Source organism: Bradysia coprophila, unplaced genomic scaffold (assembly GCF_014529535.1).
Source record: "Bradysia coprophila strain Holo2 unplaced genomic scaffold, BU_Bcop_v1 contig_350, whole genome shotgun sequence".
NCBI classification, from domain to species: domain Eukaryota; kingdom Metazoa; phylum Arthropoda; class Insecta; order Diptera; family Sciaridae; genus Bradysia; species Bradysia coprophila.
In genome coordinates this window covers 6903084-6924170 of record NW_023503608.1, presented here as the reverse complement: position 1 = coordinate 6924170, position 21087 = coordinate 6903084, and the positions used below count along the sequence as shown (strand labels likewise).

Genomic DNA, 21087 nt, shown 5'->3' with positions numbered 1-21087 from the left:
TAGATTTAAAATAGGTTGCAAAGGTGAGGAAGGCTTGTTTTCCACAAGGCTAATTTTTGAAGATTGAAAAGGAAGAACCAGAGTGCAAAAAAAGTCCAAAGATTTTTAGTGCATTTTTGGTTTGGTTTTCATTAATCCGAAGCGTGTAGCTATGGGTATGCAAAGAATTTACGCTACATGCAAGATGCTCTCAGCATGTTATCCAAAGGGATTTGATACAAGAAGTTAGCGTTTTGACATTCAACTAATTGTCAGAAACTATCAGCACATTTGGATTTGGTCTAAATTCATTGTGTCGGCAGCTTTATGTCGCGAAATGTATCCGAGAATTATATTGAAGTTCCTGTCTAAGCTAAGCCTGAACTTCAATATTAAGATTTCCATGTGTGATGTTCAACCATTCGTTATTGCTAGGTATAGTGAATAAGCAGACCTTATCTATGCAGATACAAAATAATCAGGAGTCTTTCTTCGAATAGGATTTGAATATATTTTTTTATGAAGAAAAGGTGAGTCTTTATTAGCCGTAAACAATTTTCCCTTTCAATGCAAGCCCCAAATTTACTTTGTCAACCGAATTTTGCTCAGATGGCGTTGTGTAATTAGTAACGTACTAGCGACTGGACTATAGCACCACTATGTACTTTAGAACGCGATGTAAACATGCCGTCCAATTAAATTTTAAGTTCACCTCTATAGTGAAAGCTTAGTATAACCGACACATTTCTCACCATGTCATCAGTATACACATCATACAAACTCAAAAACATTCTTACTTAAGATCGTATGTACAACACCTACGACACCTTTTGATGTTGTCTTCACGCCTAAGTGAATGTTAAGAGTCTAATTGGTTTACAGTTTTATGACCTTAAACTGAAGTTTCGGACATAAATACCTACGTAAATATAAAAGTATGCATTTTTACTATTGCATGGATCTATTACTTCGTTGGACTATAAGATTAATTCCAAATCTTTTACTTTATGGAAAATGCTCTTCGCTATAAAAGACCGTATTCCGTCTGTGTATCAATCAATCTTATTAGGGAACATTAGCCAAAACTTATGTTGGTCTTGCAGCTGATGTTTAGCCTATCCGAGAATCATATTCTTATCTCTTCTTTGTAAGTAGTAGTAAAGAAGAAGTGAAGAAAAGATTATTATTCGCACAATTAACCATAATATATATGTCATCTCAAACTAAACAGAGAATTAGTCTTTCTGTTGACATAATCAGCTGATATACAAGTATATACGTCGAGTGTTTGAAACATAGTTGATCTGCAAAAAACTGCTTTTTTGATCATATCGCCTCCATTCAGGGAAATCAATACGATGTTCAAGTTGCCACCGCAAACGACAACTCCCTTAGAAGCGATTTCATTTTCACTTCCTTCGAAGGAATATCTTGTCAAGCAATATGTAGGCAAGAAACTTCATGAGGTCCGTACACCGAGAATGATCGTTGATCGTTCCGTGGTGAAGCGAAACTGTGAGCGTCTAGCAGCTATCTCCGAAAAAAGTGGCAAGAAGATACGTGTACACATCAAAACCCATAAGGTATTGTAAGAAGAGTAGGGACTGAGAGGACTGACAGTTACGAGAATAGTGTTGAATTTTTGTGGAAATTTCTTTTGTTTTTTCTTAGACCATCGAAGCCACTGAGATACAATTAGACTACGCAAAGACGGATGCTATTGTCGTTTCGACTTTGGCTGAGGCTTACTATGTCGTCGATTCTCACCTCGTCACTCTGGCAAGCTCAAGGACGTTTTGTTTGGTTTTCCTGTCAGTCCAGATAGATTCGACGACGTTTATCGACTCAGTGGAAAAGTAGAGAAATTCTGCATTTTCATAGGTAACGTTCGTTGGTTTAAATAGTGGTTTAGGATCTCCATTGAATTGCTCTCTTACCTTCGTAGATCACGGTCAGACATTAGACGCATTGGAGGCGTATTGTGAACTGAAGTTCAAGAATCAACCTCCTGTTAAGCTGAATGTTTACATGAAAGTCGAGTGTGGATACGGGTAGGTCGTATACACCATTCATACTAATCTATGTCTTTATATTCTGTGACTCTTTTATATCATCAGACGTGCTGGAGCCGCAATTAACAATGAAGAGTCACTCAAGCTGGCTAAACGATTGGTTTCCTCACCGATTTTAAACGTGATTGGACTGTACACCCATGCCGGTCATTCATACGAATCCCGAAGTGAGCAATCTTCTGCCGACTATTTGAAATTGGAAGTTACAGCTGCGCTTGCTTACAAGAAATACCTACAAGATAATGGTGTTCCGTTCGAGAATATTTCCATTGGAGCCACTCCTACGGTTATGGCAGCTGGACTTGTCCATCGATCTGAACTGGATGGCATCACTGAACTTCATGCCGGATCATTTATTTTCAACGATCGACAACAACTTGCTACTGAACTACCGAAGGAATCTGATCTGGCCGTTACTGTGTTGTGTCGAGTTGCTAGTCGATATCCGGAGCGTGGTAGTCTTTTATTGGACGGTGGTGCTTTGGGTTTCTCTAAAGATGTGGCGCCTCAAGGTGGTTTCGGTACGGTTGTTGGCAAGCCACATTGGAAAATTGTGAAACTCGCTCAAGAGCACAGTGTGATAGCAGAAGTTTCGGCTGAGGATTTCGATCGTGTTAATGTTGGCGATGTGTTTCGGGTCATTCCTAATCACAGCTGCCTCACTGCTGCTTGTTATGAATTCTTTTTGGTTGTTGAAGAGAATGGAAACGACATCATCGATGTCTGGGTACCTGTGAAGGGCTGGTAGAATTGACGGTTCTTGTGTATGATGAAGAATTTGCTGTCGAATAAATTGCAATAACAGAATCGATGCTCCCGTTTGATCGGTCTTGGAAGAAGAAAACCATTTTGTGAAAAACGACGATCGGATGTGTATTCAGTACAGCAATTCAAAATTGACTTTTAACGAAAATTTTGAATTTTACATTCGTGAAATTTCATTAAATTAATTGATTAATGCTTCCAGTGCGGACACAACATCTCTATGCTCTCGTAGGACTTTTTCCGCTTGTTGCCTGGATATTAAAATTTCGTTTACCTGGAAATAAAGACCGGTTTGTCAATGGAACAATCAAACAAAATGAAACAGAGTAAACTCACGATTAGTTCAATGTCTTCCTTCTTCACGTGGATTTTCTGTAGTTCCCTTTCTTTGGCTAATTTCTCTGCAGCTTCCTTGTTCCTTTTATCACCGAAAATATTAATGGCCTGTGGGACATCACAACAACTTTATTAACACCAGCCCCACACAAATGTAACGAGAACCTTCAACACCTACATTCGAAATATCCGCTGAGCTCAATTCCTTTTCTTCTGCATAGTCTGTAACACGTTCCAGATCGGCCACTCCACCGTCATGTTTAGCAACTTTTTTCGACTTTTTGTCTTGAACTTCGTCGACATCGTTGCCGTTGGGCAATTCATTATTTTCTTCTTCCATTATTAATAGAAATTAAACAAATTCTTCTCGAGAAAACACACTCGCCAATTTGCATAGGAAGGATAAAAATATTCTTGGCTCTGATGAAGAGAATCACTGACAGATACAATTTCGATGTTTTTATGTTGGCAACGTTGAATTCAATGAACTAGTCGGAGAGATGTTGACTTTGATCGACCAAATAGGTTAAACGGGTTAAACAGCCTCGATGAAGCGGGTAATGCTGAAAACAAACGAGACATTTTAAACGTGCTTTGGTCCTAGTTTTCATTGACAAATGCAGCAATCGTAATTTTAGATAGAGAAATTTCTAATTTTATTTGACAGTTGCGACAATTTCGTCATGAAAACAAGGACCAAAACATGCTTTGAATGTCTCGTTTGTTTTCAGCATAACAGTGGCAGAGTCGTTTTGTCGTTGCGTCATATTGCGACAAAGTGGTACAAGGAAAAAATGACAGTTGAGAAAATTCTAAATTAAATTTCTTGTTTTGATGTGGTTGATTCTGATGATTTTTCGTTTTTCTTGTGAAAAAGTGTGCAAAATTATGATTTTATTATTAATAATTGTTTAACAATGTACCATCCGTGTACAGTGTTCTCATAAATATTAAAATCGTTGTTCAATGTTTTCAAAACCATAAAATCCGTGGCAAATGTTCTCGCTTTCATAAACATTAAAATTGGTTTTATGTGAATAGATCCAAAGAATTTGCAATATTGAGATATATACCAAAAATAGCACTCACTCTGTGATCTAAACGGTCTAGATTCTAGACCAGAGATTTTTTCTAAATCAGTTTATTTGATAATATTTTTTCTGATTCAGTTCCTGTGATCAATCAATTAGAAGCCTAAACTTTTCAGGCAATTAAAATCGAATTCTTAAATATTCAAATTCAAAAATGTTGCGCTAAGAAAATACAAACTTTACAACAGACCGCTTTGTCGCATACTTCTGTCTCTGCCACTGTTACCCGCTTCATTGAGGCTGTTTAAAATAGGTATGTTCCAAGTGCAACAATGAAATGTCAAATTTCATCCACACAGCCATAACCAAACAAATATGGTTTACAAAATGTTGGCAAAAGCGTTGAGGTTATGGCTCTGTGGATGAAATTTGACATTTAATTGCACTAAAATTACTATTGCACTTGCACTTGGAACATACCTATACTTCTAAATTTTCTTGCCATTAGATTTTGATTTTCGCCATTCTAACAAGAAGAAGAATAACGTTTCAGGTCTATGCTGCCCTACTTTGCAAGAAAAACTTCTTAGCCTAAAAAAATCGCATAAAAAACGTTTTGGCGAAAAATGGCAACAAATAAATTGCATAAAAGCCTTTCTTACAAATAAATTCGATAAAAAACTTCTTGCCAAGAAGTTTTTTTATGCGATTTTGATTAGAACAAAGGAGTAAGAAGTTTTTTATGCAGGAAACTGCAAAATTTTGAAAATCTCATAACAAACTTTTTCTCGAAATATGGCAACAAATAAATTGCATAAAAGACATGTGTTTTTCTTGCAAAGTAGGGCAGTATGACGCTCTGTAAATACACAATTTGTGAAACTATTTATGTTTCAGGCATGTAGTATACGTTGAATAAATTGGTTTATTGAGTCTATATCTCAATTTCAACAGATCATTAAAGTGAAAAATCAAAAAGAAAATGCTGACATTGGCTAGCGATCAGTTTCGACGGTCAAGCCATGAACTTTCATCACAACCCTTATTTTGAAAACTTCTCGATCAACATAAAACCAGCATTATTGGTTTATTTCACTTTTCTAGTGTATTCTTAAGCCCAAATCCATTTAAAATGATCGTTGTGGAAGAACTGAGCCACCCTACAATCTTGTACAATCATACTTTTCATCGAGTTATTTTCTACGTGTGGTAAGACTGAACGTCACATCAGTGCACATGTGTCAAAAGCCACACATGTAAACATAATTTTTCGTACCAAATATCATTTTGTACAATCACCTTGCGGTGAATTTAATTTGCTATCCGAATTTTAGAAAGTTTATTTTTGAAGAAATGGCACAACAAACACCTTTATTCCGTGAATTGAATGCTGATGATGCCGATCCAGAAACAACTGAAATCGAGTCATGTTGCATGAACTGCTATGAAAACGTAATGAAAACACTATTTATTTACCGCCAAAGAATCCAGAAAGTTCGATAAAAGTTGAATAATTTCTTGTCGATAAATGAGACGTAGATGATGACAATGTGACTCTAAAATTGTACGAATTTTGTTTTACTGTATTTTCAGGGCACGACACGATTGTTGCTGACAAAGATCCCATTCTACAAAGAAGTTGTCCTAATGTCATTCTCGTGCGAGTCCTGCGGATTTGCTAACAATGAAATTCAGTCCGGCGGAGAAATTGAGGCAAAGGGTTGCCGTATGACTTTAGTCGTAAAGAACACCAGCGACCTGAATCGACGTATCGTGAAATCGGATTTCACGAGCGTGAAAATAGTCGAAGTTGACTTCGAAATTCCGGCCCAATCGCAGAGAGGTGAAGTGACAACATTAGAAGGTATAATTGATCGAGCTGTTCAAGGATTGGAACAAGATCAACCAGTTCGCCGAATCGATCATCCAGAATCGGCCAAACAAATTGACGATTTCGTTGAATCGTTGAAAGCGTTAAAGCTCGTCGAGTCACCGTTTAACATAGTCTTTGAAGATATATCCGGTAATTGTTTCATCGAAAATCCGAGCGCTCCACAAACGGACAGTGGATGCGTGACGACACACTTTGTCCGTACAAAAGAGCAAGACCACTTGCTGGGCATTTACGAACAGGAACCGGAAAAAAGTTCAGTCTTACAACCGATTGCAGAGGACTCGTGGCCGCTGGAGGAATTACACGGCGAAGTTCTGTCATTTCCAACGTTATGTCACGAGTGTAAGGCCCCGTGCGAAACGAACATGAAAGTAACGTCGATACCACACTTTAAGGACGTTGTCATCATGGCCACTAATTGCGATGCCTGTGGCAGTCGAACGAACGAAGTGAAGTCGGGTGGAGGCATCGAAGACAAAGGCGTTAAATTTGAAATTGCTATTCAAGACCGTGAAGACATGAGCAGAGATGTGTTGAAGGTATGCACTTTGCCACATTAACGTTATTCGGGTGGACTAATTCCTAATTGTGAAAACTGAAATTTTCTCTAGTCGGACAACTGTAGCCTAAGTATTCCTGAACTGGACTGCTATGTAGGACCATCTGCTCTAGCAGGAAGGTTTACCACCGTTGAAGGTATCTTAGAGGCAATGAAGGATCAACTAACGAGTCAGGGAGCCGTTTTCAGAGATTCCGAGGATGTTCAAACGAAGAACAGAATGGACATGTAAGCGAATGTTTGTTCAATGGAATTAGCTTCGAATTGACGATTTTTTTTCGAACAGTTTCCTGAATCAATTGGATGAAATCAAGTCTGGTGAACGGAATGTCACTCTCATACTGGACGATCCATCCGGTAACAGTTATGTACAAGCACTAACCGACGATGGTTCGCTGGACGAGAGATTGAAAATATCCAAGTACACCAGGACGTACGAGCAGAATGACGAATTGGGCATTAACGATATGAAGACAGAGAATTATTAATAAAGTTTGAAGAAATGCTTCCTTTGTATGTATGCAAAATTGTCAGAATTTTTCATTGGCATTAAGCGCAAGAAAGCGAAATTTAATCGCAAGGAAATTGGGTGAGTTTGATGGTTTTGAAAATTAGTTTTTCGCAACAAGTGACGAAAAGTAGGTCTTTTCTTTGCCAATATTGCGAAAAACGTTGTATACAACTCGATGATGAATGCTTTTTTACGCATCTAGTGCCTTAAAAAGCATTTATCACTCGGTTGCAGTGCCTTGTGCCTATATTCGCGAAAATATTTTCACGAATTTTCTCAAATTTTCGCGATTTTCTCAAATTTTCACAAATAACTTTTTGGGAAAATTCACGAAAATTTAAGAAAATCGTGAAAATTTGAGAAAATTGTTGTCTAAACAACTATTATGTCACTTGTACAACGTGGGTCTCATTCGCTACAAAAATCTTGGAAGCTTCCTCTTAAAAAATTGTTACATTTGAGTGAAGCTGAGTTCTCGCTAGTTTACCTGTGCTTTTGCTCCTCTTCAGAATCGCCGAAATTTCTGAGGCGAAAACACACGAGCGTTGATGAAATCGACAATTATGCTGCATTTTCCACACAGGCTAAACAATGGAAATAGCAGAATAATTGTCGATTCCATCAACGCAAACTTGCTCGTATGTTTTCGGCCTAAACAATTAATTCATAAATTTTAAGAAGAGCAGATGTGCATTCCAGATACAACATGCCTTAGACGAAGTTATTGCTTGATTGCCAACAAAAGATGACAAATATTTTGATAGAAGCTCTTGGTTTACTCCTAATGCGAAAATAATATTTCACTTGGAAATATTTAATCCAGCTTTCGTCATTAATGGAACCATTAGCTTTCTGTTCAGCTCTGATCTGTTGCATAGAGATAAGCATTAAATCGACACTCTATCACCTAGATAGAGAATTGATGCACATAGGTCGTTCCTAAATTACATAATTCTAAAATGGATTTATTAGGCCTAAAATGGACACGTTACCCTACAGTCGTTTAATAAAATGAATGCTTTTTACTCGACACTGTCACACTTTGTCAGAAAACCGCAGACCCCTTCAGGAGTTAAGTAATTTATGGACGTAGTTGTGATAAACACTCACCGGAATATATCACTGCCCGATATATCACTATTCTCAACGAAAATCAAGTATAATTAAATCGTATCTCTGGAAAAGATTCATTCCTCATCTTTTCCAGAGATATACAAAATTCCATCGATCAGGAAATCTCTAAATTCTTTCCACATTTCTGCGTCTGCTAGTCAATTACATTCGAATTAAGAAAATTTACCGACCGTGCGACGGTTTTCTCTTTTGTCTTGGAAATAATATTAAACCTTTATGTTTAAAGCTTCGTTCGCTTCTCAGATATATATTTTACATTTTTGATGTAAAACTTTTTTCATCGATCTAAATGTCTCATCAATCAAATTGTTTCTTATACACCGAACAAAGTCGATTCGCAGTGTTAAAATTTATTACAACACGTTAAAGTGTAGGCATAGTATATCAACACACAGGGTCATTCATCCCCAAGCTTCATCATCCATTCTCACAAATATCTACTTAGTTAAACTCGTCCTTTGCACAATTTTTCAAATTCTAGTCTACGTTATGAGTAGCATATATGTAACTATACCTGAACTTACAAAAAATTATTGAAAATTGTGATATAACGGACAAATAAGAAATTCGTGTACATGTCTTTTCTTATCGGTCGATTAGTCAATGTATTTTACAACTTATTACAACGGATCAACCGAGGGGGTATTACTTAATTTATTTTACAAAATAACTGATATCGCTGAGGCCTGTACGCAAAAATTTATCAACACAAGATGAGCCCAAAAAATTTAAAAAGCAAATTTTACAGAAAAAATACGTCACAGAGTGGCAGAGGAATCAGTTGTCATCAGGGCCTATTTTTAATTCATTAAATTCATCAAATTCTTGAAAATTCATGAAATTCATTAGAATTCATCAAAATTCATTAAATTTCATCAATTTCATCAATTTCATTAAAATTCATCAAATTTCATCAGATTTCATTAAAATTCCTTAAAATTCATGAAAATTCATTAATCTTTATTTTCAACTTGAATACAACAAAAATGTCATCTTGATGGTCAAGAAACGGAAAAAAAACCTAAAGGAGGAAAACGGAATTATTTTTTCAGTTTTCGTGCTCGTCTCGATCTTTTTAGAGGAACGACCTCATTTACAGAACTTGTTGTTCCTCTTCACCGTTTTCCTCGAATCGAAGTCACTTCGACTTGATTTTCATCAAATCCCAGTGACTAATCTGCCACATTCACCGATTCATCTTCCACATTTACCGATTCATCTTCCACATTTACCGATTCGTCTTCCACATTTACCGATTCATCTTCCACATTTACCGATTCATCTTCCACATTCACTGATTCATCTGCTACGTTCACTGATTCATCTGCCACGTTCACTGATTCATCTGCCACGTTCGTTGAGTTTCGGCAGATGGCCGGTTAGCATGTTTTTGTAGCAAGTGGTCTTTTACCGTTTGGAAATGCCATCTGCTTTTCCCAACCTTGATAGGCTTCGTATGTTCTTTTTTATGTCTGTAATATTGCTTGTACCACTTGAACGCAATGCTGAACTTAGAAACACAAGTCAAGACTGGGCAGTCCATATAGTATATGCACAAAACAGCTTGTCTCAGCCCACGACATTTTACGAGCTTTGATTGAATGCAATCCGAACGATTTCAACATATTCAAGATTGTTTTGGCGAGAATTGTTGCTACAAAGCCGCATTCAGCCGATGTTGAACGGTTGATCAGTAAGTAGTTGCAGTAATCATTCTCCCCATGAGTTCATAGCAATAATATTTACAGATGTGTATAACAAGTTCAAAACCCCTGATCGTTCGACAATTTCACAAGACACTTGATCTGACTACTTGTACGTAAATACAAACATGAGGCCTTTGGAAAAATTTGACCCTACGCCTTCTGTACAGTATTGGTTAAGCAAGAAGAAACGACGTGAAAAATCAAATTGTAAAAGTCATGAACAGGAGTTGTTCAAAGGCGTGTTTGAGCAACCATCCGACAATCAAAGAAAAAATAAAGTACAAAATCGAATAGTTCGATTTTAAACATAAATTCTGTTATATTTCAGACTAATAAATCGTTTAAATCATAAGTTATTCTTTGAAATTCATCAGATATTATGAATTTCATCAAAATTCATCAGATTTCATGAAATTCGTTAAAATTCATCAGATTTCATGAATTTCATTAAAATTCACGAAAATTCATTAGGAAAATTGAAAAATAGGCCCTGGTTGTCATCCCAAAATTTAGGGACCAACCTAGTGGAAGTTTATACCTAATGATTCCAGTAATTTCCAACAAGAAACACATCCCAAAACATCCCATATCATGTACCAAAATATACAACACACACATACACACAAATTGGCTTTTATATGGCATATGTATGGAGACTTTGGAAAGTTCCAGCTCCGAGATATGGATTTTTTCCAACTTTTGAAAATTCCATTCTTATTTTTGGGCCATTATTAGCCTATAACCAAAATTTCAGGAGAATCTATAGAAACGTTTAGGAGTTGTTGGAACCAATTTTCCATAGGAACTAACTAACAAAGTAAGTAACTAACTGACGTAGGCGATTTGCATTATCTGAAAATTCCAAATTTTGCTTATTTTCGTACAAACATCAATATTTCGAAGTTTAATGTCTCGGCCAATTTCGAAGCTACAATAACGTGTGTGAACTCGTTATAGATTCCTAGATTCCAGAAATTCTAGTTTGGGGGCCATTGGAGCCAAGAAGTCAAAAAGTTGCTGTAAATATGCTCCGCCGTCCCCAAAAAATTTTTACAAATTTTTTTGGTAGTGGACCTACGTCTTGCCCGCTTACTAACGCGCGGGCATGACATTAAAAGGCAACAAACAAATTAATATGTTGTTCATGAAAGGATCGGAACAGGTCAGGTCGACGTAGATCAGGTCACGGCATTTTAGTGGAAACATGTTGGCAATGAGTTTTAGGTTCAGGAAAGTAAAAAAAGAAGAAGAAATCAAAACTTATAATTTTTTAAATATCAGATCAGTCAGACAGTCAGTTCCAACGATCCAACGTAACTTAAAGAGAATAAGATTTGATGTTTAAATTTCACGTTTGTGCTTGAAAGTGTTTGGAGACTCTTCCTTGTTTGATCTATGTTTTATTTTCGCCATCGCTCCGCTTTGGTCGGATTTATAACTCCCATTGCAACCATACGTAGATAATTTTGTTTTTTCCCATTAACTTCTGTGTAATAGATAGTTTCAAGTCTATATTCACCATCCGGAAGTATATCTGGAAATTTATCATATTCCGCTTGTCGTTTTTCATATCGTGTTCCCTGTGATTTGATAAGAGTTTATATTCATGTGGTTTGGACAAGTTTAGTTTACCGAACAGTCATAGGACAAGGATCATATAAATTTCCATGTTTTCGACGGTCTTCAATGTTTAGAAGTTTGTGTATAACTGAGCTCTCGTCACTCAACATGGAACACCAATCTAGATCAAGGGTTACGAGGAAAGGCCGATAGACAGTTGCAAATTTTCGATAGGCTTGAATCTTTACCTGAAATTTTTTAATTTTATTTCTTCTAATATGTTTCAACCGCAGCCGGTGCGCATATTGTCTTACGCGAACGTTTGTCAATACAACACCGGGCTTATATATAATTTCCTTATATCCAATATTTGTGGTGTAATTGAAGTTTTTTGATTTACAGGTAAGTTTAGCGACAATAGTTGGGTCTAACACTTGACACACCATTCCTACAGGTGTTATAGTGTACAGTTCCTTGAATATCAAAATTCAATTAATTTTTCCTTTTTCCGTATAAATTATAAATTATCGAATCACCTTCTTTGCTTCAGAGCAATAAATTACAAATAACGTAACAATCAGAAGAATCGTTTTGACAACCATTTTGCTGGAAACTTATTTACAGAACTGATATCGTCGTAACAGTCGTTAGCAACAAGTGGATTTTAACGTATTTTTAATTAGCTCTAACTCATCATGTTCAAATCAGTTAGATGGAAAACAGTTTGTCTGCTGTTAGGCACATTACAGTCTTTTAAAGTATGAGATGTGCAGTTTTTGGAGTTTTTCTTATCAAGCTGAATTCACCAGCAGTTTTTCCAATAACACTCAATATTTGTATGTATATTTGTATGTTGCCCATGTTGTTTTCGGATTGTTTACTAAACAAAGAGTGAGTGTTATTACGGTACAGCTGATGAATTCAGCTGTAGCAGAACACTGCACATGTAAAATTACTTACAACTATTCGAAGTTAGAATGATTAAAATGTAATCATCATCATCATCCCTATCTTTATCATCATTTTTCAAGTTATCGGTTCAATTGAATTGCTGCGATCGATCGTGTCCAGGTAATAAAACATTTTTGTCAGCTGCGCCATGACCATAAAATGATTTTTTGTCCGTTTAATTTTAGATCGGTCGCAAGATTATTCGTCCGCCCGTTGATCCAATTGCTAATTGCTGCAAGTTCCGCACCGAACGTCGATCGTCGATCGTGTCCTTTTAGAAGAGTGATTAGTCCTTTTAGAACAGGCTTTCTAACGAGCCCACAAAAACTTGACGTAGCAGTTTTTTGAAATTTGCCTTAGTTCACGATCCTGACATTTTTGCTAGGAAGCAGAGCATTTTTTCGTAAAACATTTTTAAATATATTTGAAGCTACTGCCGCGCCGTAAGCTATCGTATTATATAAATACATCTCACGTCCATGCAATAAAAGTTCTGGAAAAACTCTGAGACTGGTCAAATGTATTGAACAACATTGAGTCAATGTCTACACACTTGACGAACAATTATTGATTTATGGTATGTCCTGTCAATGGCTCAGTACGTTCGTAAACAACCAAAAAAGCAAACTGAGCTATGGTTTTACTTCCGCAGTTTAAAACAAAAAACTCAAGTAAATAAAAAACGGTAAAGAATTCTTTAAACCAGTTTCCTTGAGGCTATTCGGAGGTTGAATCAACGAACTCATCTTGACAAGTCACTTCAGCATCTGATAGTAATGTCCAATTTCTCAAAAGTCGATTTTCGTGTTTTTCAAACATGTCGTCATTTAGCGACAAAAAATCTACTCGGATCCAGTTGCACCTACATTCACTTTTTATCAGTGTACCATAAAGGTTTCGTTTCCACCCACCTTTATCGAAACTTTTTTTCTCTTACAATTTTTGGACCCCCTAATCTACAATTCAGTTAAGCAATCCATATTTGATTTTATTGCAAGTTTTTATTGCGAAAACTTTTCCCATTCTGAGTTTGTTGCAATTATGAAATTTGGATTCACATAGAAAACGTTTGTTGTCTACAATGTAAATTATTGAAATTTGAAAGACAAAGCTTTCGAATACATTCGAGGAGTAAACAAAAATCCCGTTAAATAATTTATCTAGCCTCCTCAACGTATACTGTGTATTGGTGGTCGGAAAAACAACACTTCACAAGAACTCACGAGACGAAAAACTTTTCGCCAATAATTTTAATTAAAAAAGAAAAATGGATGGGTCCCCTGCGATTGAAATGGAATTATGCCACAATCAAAATTTAGTTTAAAAAAGAAAAGAAAAGAAAAGAAAAACACAAACTAAACTTTCGTTGTGATATACATACATTCCCTCGCGTGTCTATATAGATATGCACGTTTCTCATAACAAATATTTTACATAATTCGGGGTTTTGAATACTCAAACGACACGTGTAACGGGAAGAGGGTCTATAAATCGATTTGAATGTTTAACTTAATCGGATTCGATGCAGGATTTGCATTTTTTGAATTTTCCGGACTTCATTTTTTTTCAATTAAATTAGCATAAGCTTAGGCAGTGGTATTTAAGAATTTATGGTACTAACGAGCTTTCTCTAAAACTAACGACTGTGTATATAATTCGAAATCAATGAGAAAATGAATTTAGAGACATCGATGCTTTGCTGAAAAGCATACATTTTGGCGTTTTGACCATAAATCGAAATCACCGGTAAATCAAGAAAGAAAAAGTTTCCAAATAAAATGACTATAATACTCGAAACTTTCCCTCCCAATAGCAACGACAGGACATACCATAGAACAATTATTGTTCTATGGTATGTCCTGTCGTTGCCATTGGCTCAAAACGTTCGTAAACAACCAGAAAAGCAAACTGAGCTATGTTTTTACTTCCGCAATTTATGCGTTTAAAACAGAAAAGTCAAGTAAATAAAAAACGTTCCATACTGACTGTCTATAGCCCTGAAAAAATTGTGTACAAACACAAAAGAGAAAGGATAAAGAAAACATTAGAAATGCTGAAATGCGCATTGGTTCGAATCATCACTGTATAACTTTGCGGATAACTTACTATAACCCAACGTTTTTCATAGAAAATGTAAAAAAGAAAAAAAAATCGCCACAGAATCGCTAAATACATTTTCGCTATGTAAAAGACGAAAACAACACAACACACTATCCATACTTCATCCAATTTTAGGAAATGTGTAGAATTTTTAGTTGTTCTGCATGGTGTATCAGTCGGTGTCTGGCTCTAGCGACGAGAGGTTTTCTTACTTTCTTTTTCGACGGTATAAAGTCGATGTATGTAACATGTGATTGCGAGCACAAATTTAATTTGTAAACCGAAACGCTGTGACAAAATTATTATTTTTTTTAATGAATTGCATTTACCAAAAGGGTGGAAAATTTAATTTTTTGCAACAGAATGTTTGATGTTGTTGATGAGTGACCATTAACTAAAATTCTAAAATTGAATCATGAGTGACGAAGAGGATGCTAGTCAAGAGCTGCTAGACCAATTGAAAAAAATTGACGGAGAATGCGAACAAGATAGTTTAAAGGATCGGTTCTCCAAGACCTGTAAATCGTTAAAACTCAAAGGTGCTTTAGGTCATATCGGATTACTGTTATCATTATCAATCTACTGTGGTGTTGGTGGATGTGTAAGTACCTCCTTTTTTATATACCTTGACTGGATTTAAAAAATTCAATGTTCAAAGTGTCGATCCATTTTTTGCTGATGCCTGCGGAGGTCCTTAAAATTTTTATTTAAAAATCGCCAAATGTCTGCTGTTAGTTCTTCTGATCTAACCGTAAAGAGCCCGAAAATTTCTCTAATTCTAACAAACCTACGTACACCGCATAAAAGTCTTGCAAAATGTTTTTTTTTTAATTTTCAAAAATTTTTAAGCATAAAAACCTTTAGTCTGAAAATTGATAACAAAATAAAATAGATAAAAAGCTTTAAAGTCTATTATTTCCATCGATCAAAGTATTTTTAATCTGTTGATTTCAAATCTTGTACTTCGATTTTTTTAAGATGCATTTTACCATATAAACGACCATATTACACAGAGTTTGTCATTATTTTTGTCATCGTTATCGATAACAGATGAATTTGAAAGGTTAAAGGTATTTATGCCTTGCATTTGCTATAATTTTCGGACTTAAGGTTTTTATCTAATTTTCAAACAAAAGACGTTCAGTGCGTTCAGTGTTAGATTTTTTTTTTGCGATTTTCATTGTTTGTACATGAAAAAGCATAAAGACCTTAATTTTGAAAATTTACAACAAAATAAAACGCATAAATCAGTTTTTAATGTATTGCACGGCAGAAAATTAGCAGTACCCTGAATGGGAAATATTTTTTACCTGAAATTAGTTTCTGAAACTCTGAGAGGAAGAAAATTTGATCCGGAACGAATAACAGTTCAATTTTAACCTTACACAGCTGTTATCGAAATCGACGCCAAAGATAATTAATCTGCTAACGTCGTCCTGCTATCTGCAATGCAAAATTCATGTTAAAACAATCTGTCGAAAATACTCATATCAAATGAAGTAATAGATTTGATAACTGTACTAGGCTGAAAGTTTAAGACTGTCGATACTAACCCAGTCTACAAGTAAGAAAATACGTTTGACTTACGAGTCTGGCCCTGTTAGACAGTATGACATCGCAAAATCTGTGTTGACAACCTATAAGGTACCCCAATGTAGGGAGTGGAAAAAAGCTACACAGATTCTCTCTACCAAAATTTCAAAGTTAATGCTGGTAATCAATTTACGGTGTACATGCGAATGTCTGATTTGACACTTTGGCTCTTTTAACGCAAAAAAAAACTTGTAAATCAATATGTAAGCTGTGTATATCTGGAAGCCTATTTATCAATTTATATGTTTTATGTAAATATCTGAATATCTGATTCAATGAACTTTGCTGAGTAATCACAAAATCTCGATTAGATTTACAATGTTCATTTTCTGTGATTTGCGCCAGTATAATATTCTAAAAATAATTCGAAAATTATCCCAGAATGCATGTACCCGGTTTTCGTCAGTCAAATCAATCGAAATATCAAACATTGGTAACGTGTTAATCTTTGTGTATAAATTACACCTCCAACTCAACAATTCCAGTGAAATTACTTGGGTCAGACGTGTCAAAAATTCACACATCAATTCAATATTGTGAATCGGAAGTTGTTCGAGGAAAGCTAAATAAATAAATCGTTTTTTAAGATCAAATAGCATTTGTTTATTCGATAGCCAATATTATTGATGGATATTTGTTATTCAAAACTGTTAAAAGTTCGTAGAATAACGATTTCCTTTCTATTTTACGAGCGGGGCAATTAATACTTTTTTGAATATCGAATTTTACGTTACGCGATGTGCTTCTTACTAAGCTGTTTAACGGCAAAATCAGAAAATTATTATATCCAAGACGTTAAACGTTAAATCCTATCAAAAATGCAGCTCAAATAAAGTTTCGAGTTTATTTAGAATACGTTTGTAACCGTAAATCTATAAAACTTTTGAACTTTTTTTTTTTAATTTGTTCAATTCTACGGCATACTGGTGGAATGTGGTCGATTACATAACCCAGAAGTATTTAAAATTGAGAACTTGTATAATTATGCCGACCGTAATTGTAAACGATTTTGACTGAATGCGACTGGTTACAAATCGATGGCAGTACAGAAGCCACATTATTTTATGTACTTACTACTGTGCGTAAATATTCATTTGCTGAAATTTTAAATTTACTTCCGTAAATAATCACTTATCAATGAGGTAAAAGATGGAAATGACAAGGCTATATACTGGTGGGGTGGTAGCGTAAACACAGATGTAAGAAAATGGCGATTGATACTACTACCAAACAGTCTACAGCCTTGGGAAACGGTGTCTTATGTGCAGTTTATCGATTTGAGCAGAAGCTTTAAAAGGCTATTCACGCAGACTACGTTTAGTCTTTATTCGACTAATTGCAGAAAGTCAAATAAAGACTATTCGACATGGGGTTTTATTTCACTATTCGCATGTTGTGCTATTAGTACCCATGTGCGAATAGTACCTATCAATATAAAAAGCTTGTCGAAGTAAATAACAGCAAACAGAAGGTAATGTCAATAAATACGAGACAATTTACATAAAAGTAGAAGTAACTGTACAAGTAGAATAACACTTTTTCGCTCAAAACTGAGAGGCTGTCCATAAAAGACTGCTGGAGGTTTTTCGTTTTTTTATTGTCCTCTCCCCAACACTTTCGGAGCGATGAAATTTGTATGGCAATATCCCAATTGACACAAAAATAGATACATTGTTATGGTGACATCGTCGGACTTTTTTTCAAAACCTCTACCCCTTTGTTGGACAAACATTTCGATTCCCTGAATTTTCATAATATTCCTATGTTTACTAGCGTAGTATACCCCTCGTCCTCTTTATGTACTTTTGATTATCGTGAAGACATGAATTGTGACTGAACTGCTCTAGATTATGTATTGTGATAGTATATCATTCCGCACAGTTTCGCATTCGCTTCCTCAAAAGTATTGTAGTCTCTTTTTGTAGAACCGAGTGCATGACGATGCAAACATAAGAATAATTTAAAATGTAATCCGTCATGAACTTATCCTGAACAGCTTCAGGCCTTTACCATATATCAACTCATAATATTTGCATTGTATTCAACAAAAAGACTACAATATGTCTGGGGAATATAAATTATATGTCGAGACACTCAACCGAATAGTTTTAGTTCAAACCCGTTCGGCCATACAAAAACCTAATCAAGTTTAATCTTCGGCTTAATATAAATCACCACTGGGCAATTTCCACTTGAATTGTGAACGTATCCTTTAATCAGTCCTTTGAAAACACGTCCTCCGAACGTATGTTTATATACCGTTACTGAAAAGCCATAAATTATGTGTGGTTATCATCCAGTTCTCATAAATTTTTGATTTTATTTTCTCATGGGAGGATGCCATATCGAATGGTCGTTTCATTTCTTTTTCTTTCGCGTTGAATACACTCATACATTGTGCGAATAAAACATGCAAGTCAAGTAACATCAGGGTATTCAACAACTGCGCTGTTACCCAGTACATGTAAATAATATCCAAAATGTTGCGAACAATAAATATTTTTCTTCACAAGAATAAAATGAAATTTTTCAATTTTGTGTGAAAGGAAAATTCTATTTTTGCACTTATTGTCTCTTAAAATAGAGCGCTTCTTGAAAGTAGTAGCAGAGCGGTGTGTTGACTACACGTTTAAATTTCAAAGTTGAAACATTATTGTTGTTGGCTCACTAGAATTTGTAATATTTTATTAAACGTTTCAGAAGATAAATATATCCACGAAAACGGTGGCCGTGTAATTTATGTAACGCTGTCGTCTGTTAATGGGAGAGGATAATCCTTCTTAAGAAATTGTCGTTAAGCAATTTGAAAATACTAAATATTATGATTATCAATTTCTTAAACATCATATTAAGAGTGTAAAATGCGAGAGAAACGATTTCAGATTTGCTTTTAATATAAACAGCATCGTGCGGTGCTAATAAAATTCGAAAAGTTTTTGTTTTTAATGCACTTTAACGATCTAATGTTGTTGCGTTAATTACCCTCGTTTAAATAACAATGGGATTACCAACAGAACAACACATCAGGCCCAGTTAACGCAATACACTACTCTGTTTCACTTAATTAATTTTAGGGTTACGTTCATCAATTAATCTCTTGATTTTACTGGTCTTCTTTTAACGATTCCATTCAGAATTGAAGGTAATGGCCAAGGTAAAAAATTGTAAAGGGCAAGCAACGATGCATAAAAAATATATATAAAAATGGATAAAGACGTCTCTGGCTCAGGGATAATTAATTCGATTAATTGCTCTTTCGTACAATTTTTGGTATAGCTTGTGTAGTAATTGTGCACTAAATGTTGAGGTCGGAGAACAGGTGTGTAATTACATTCTTTTACCCTGAGTGTTTTAAGTTAAATTTCAAATTTACGACGTGATTCTATGGCACTGTCAATCAGGAATCGGTCAAGGACTTTTTTTCTGATTTGTGGGACAATTGAAGTAGAACAAACTGAGGAAAATTGTTGATCCTTTTGCACAATACATTGTTTAAATAAATGCGGTAATATTATCTAAATTAATGAATTTAAAATTATGATAAATAAAATCATTATTAATTCATTTATCAACAGAAATGCCATGATAAATAGCGGTTAAGATAAATTAGCATTTCGTAAAACTTGTGTACATAGTAGTACTATACACAGCACAAACGGGCTATATCCTATTTCACCCCTTAGCAAAAGCATAACAAATTTCCATTAAACAAACATTTCAATTCAAAAATACAGAAAAAATGTAATTTAAATGTCCAATAAATCTCAAGTTGTTGGTTGAAAAGGACTAAACATTTATAAATACTCCGAAATTTCGCTATCGAGTTAAACGTTTCGTCAATGTCAGTGCGTGATCGATTTCGTAGATTACAGCCGTAATTTTGAATAACTATACCAACTGACTTTTGAATCAGATCGAGGAAATAAATGTGAAATGAAAACATTTATGGGAATGACATCCACAATTCGAGTCAGCCCTCAGCCAAAGAAACTTTCTTTTGTATAATGACGTCATAACTTTTATAAATTGAAACCAGATTTATGGGATTGCATCATAAAATAGTTGGCTACAAATCCAGGACGTGGTTATGAATAACTCTTATTAACTGAAATCACACACATACAAATCGGCTCCACACTACTTACCCCAGTTATTATTTTCATTCATCATTCATTGTATATTGTGTTCGAATTAGAGCTTTGATTGTACTACCTGATTGTAATACTTTTATAATAGAGTGTTGATGAGAATGAAATGGAAAAATTGATTGAAATTCGATATCTTTGACTGAGTAACCGTTTGTCTTGAATAATGAATCTTATACCATCTACTCTTTCTCTTATCGTTGAATGAATACCCTTTGAAACTCATTAACCTTTCAGAAACGGGTAGTCATCTGTTATCGACAACAGCAACCAAACGAACTCCGTTTGTTTTCTTATTATCAAAATATAATATATTAGCGAAGCAAATAGAGTATACGATTTGTCATCCAACACTAAACGACACTTTAAACTAAAGAAAGTACTAGATTTAGTCGTTATGCGGCGATTAAGAAAAGTAATAGTATATTACTTCCGAGGTTCCAAGTTGTGTATTTGATAAGTACAATGCTTTACGTGATTCATTGTAATAGCTTGGTTATGAACCTGTCACAGACGGCAAGCATATTAACAATTTTACTATCTGAATTATTATTTCATTTGATCGAAGATTTTCAGAGATTTTGGCTTGAAGTGCGTTGATTTATTTCAAGATCGAGTTGTAATTGTTACCTACCTGTATACCAAAGGCGAAATTTCTGTTTAAGATCATTACTAATCAACAAAAGCATAATTCCACCTAGGAACTAAGAGGCAATGTCCACATTTTTTTAGATGAAAACAACAAGTTCCG

At 35.1% G+C, this 21087-nt stretch overlaps 4 protein-coding genes across 5 annotated transcripts in view; 3 read left to right on the top strand and 1 right to left on the bottom strand.

The window, feature by feature from the left end:
• Positions 1 to 1109: 1109 nt before the first annotated feature.
• On the top strand, positions 1110 to 2974 carry LOC119080614 (D-serine dehydratase-like). Its single transcript, XM_037189017.1, has 4 exons — positions 1110 to 1562; positions 1651 to 1860; positions 1925 to 2030; positions 2097 to 2974. The coding sequence occupies exons 3-4, from the start codon at positions 2008 to 2010 to the stop codon at positions 2797 to 2799; spliced, it is 726 nt and encodes a 241-aa protein (XP_037044912.1). The 5' UTR covers positions 1110 to 1562; positions 1651 to 1860; positions 1925 to 2007; the 3' UTR covers positions 2800 to 2974.
• LOC119080616 (huntingtin-interacting protein K) lies at positions 2899 to 3619 on the bottom strand. The gene is made up of 3 exons (XM_037189018.1): positions 3331 to 3619; positions 3153 to 3260; positions 2899 to 3090 (listed from the first exon to the last, which is right to left on the bottom strand). The coding sequence occupies exons 1-3, from the start codon at positions 3490 to 3492 to the stop codon at positions 2998 to 3000; spliced, it is 363 nt and encodes a 120-aa protein (XP_037044913.1). The 5' UTR covers positions 3493 to 3619; the 3' UTR covers positions 2899 to 2997.
• Positions 3620 to 5385: 1766 nt separating this feature from the next.
• Positions 5386 to 7153, top strand: LOC119080612 (zinc finger protein ZPR1). Its single transcript, XM_037189014.1, has 4 exons — positions 5386 to 5635; positions 5777 to 6616; positions 6689 to 6864; positions 6923 to 7153. Exons 1-4 carry the CDS (start codon positions 5537 to 5539, stop codon positions 7122 to 7124), a joined length of 1317 nt encoding a protein of 438 aa, XP_037044909.1. The 5' UTR covers positions 5386 to 5536; the 3' UTR covers positions 7125 to 7153.
• A 7619-nt stretch (positions 7154 to 14772) lies between these two features.
• LOC119080613 (TWiK family of potassium channels protein 7) overlaps positions 14773 to 21087 on the top strand; it is a 28849-nt gene continuing 22534 nt past the window's right edge. For both annotated transcript variants that reach the window (XM_037189016.1, XM_037189015.1), the window contains exon 1: positions 14773 to 15199. In XM_037189016.1, the coding sequence (XP_037044911.1) occupies positions 15014 to 15199 (186 nt within the window). In that variant the 5' untranslated portion in view covers positions 14773 to 15013. The remainder of the gene's footprint in view (positions 15200 to 21087) is intronic.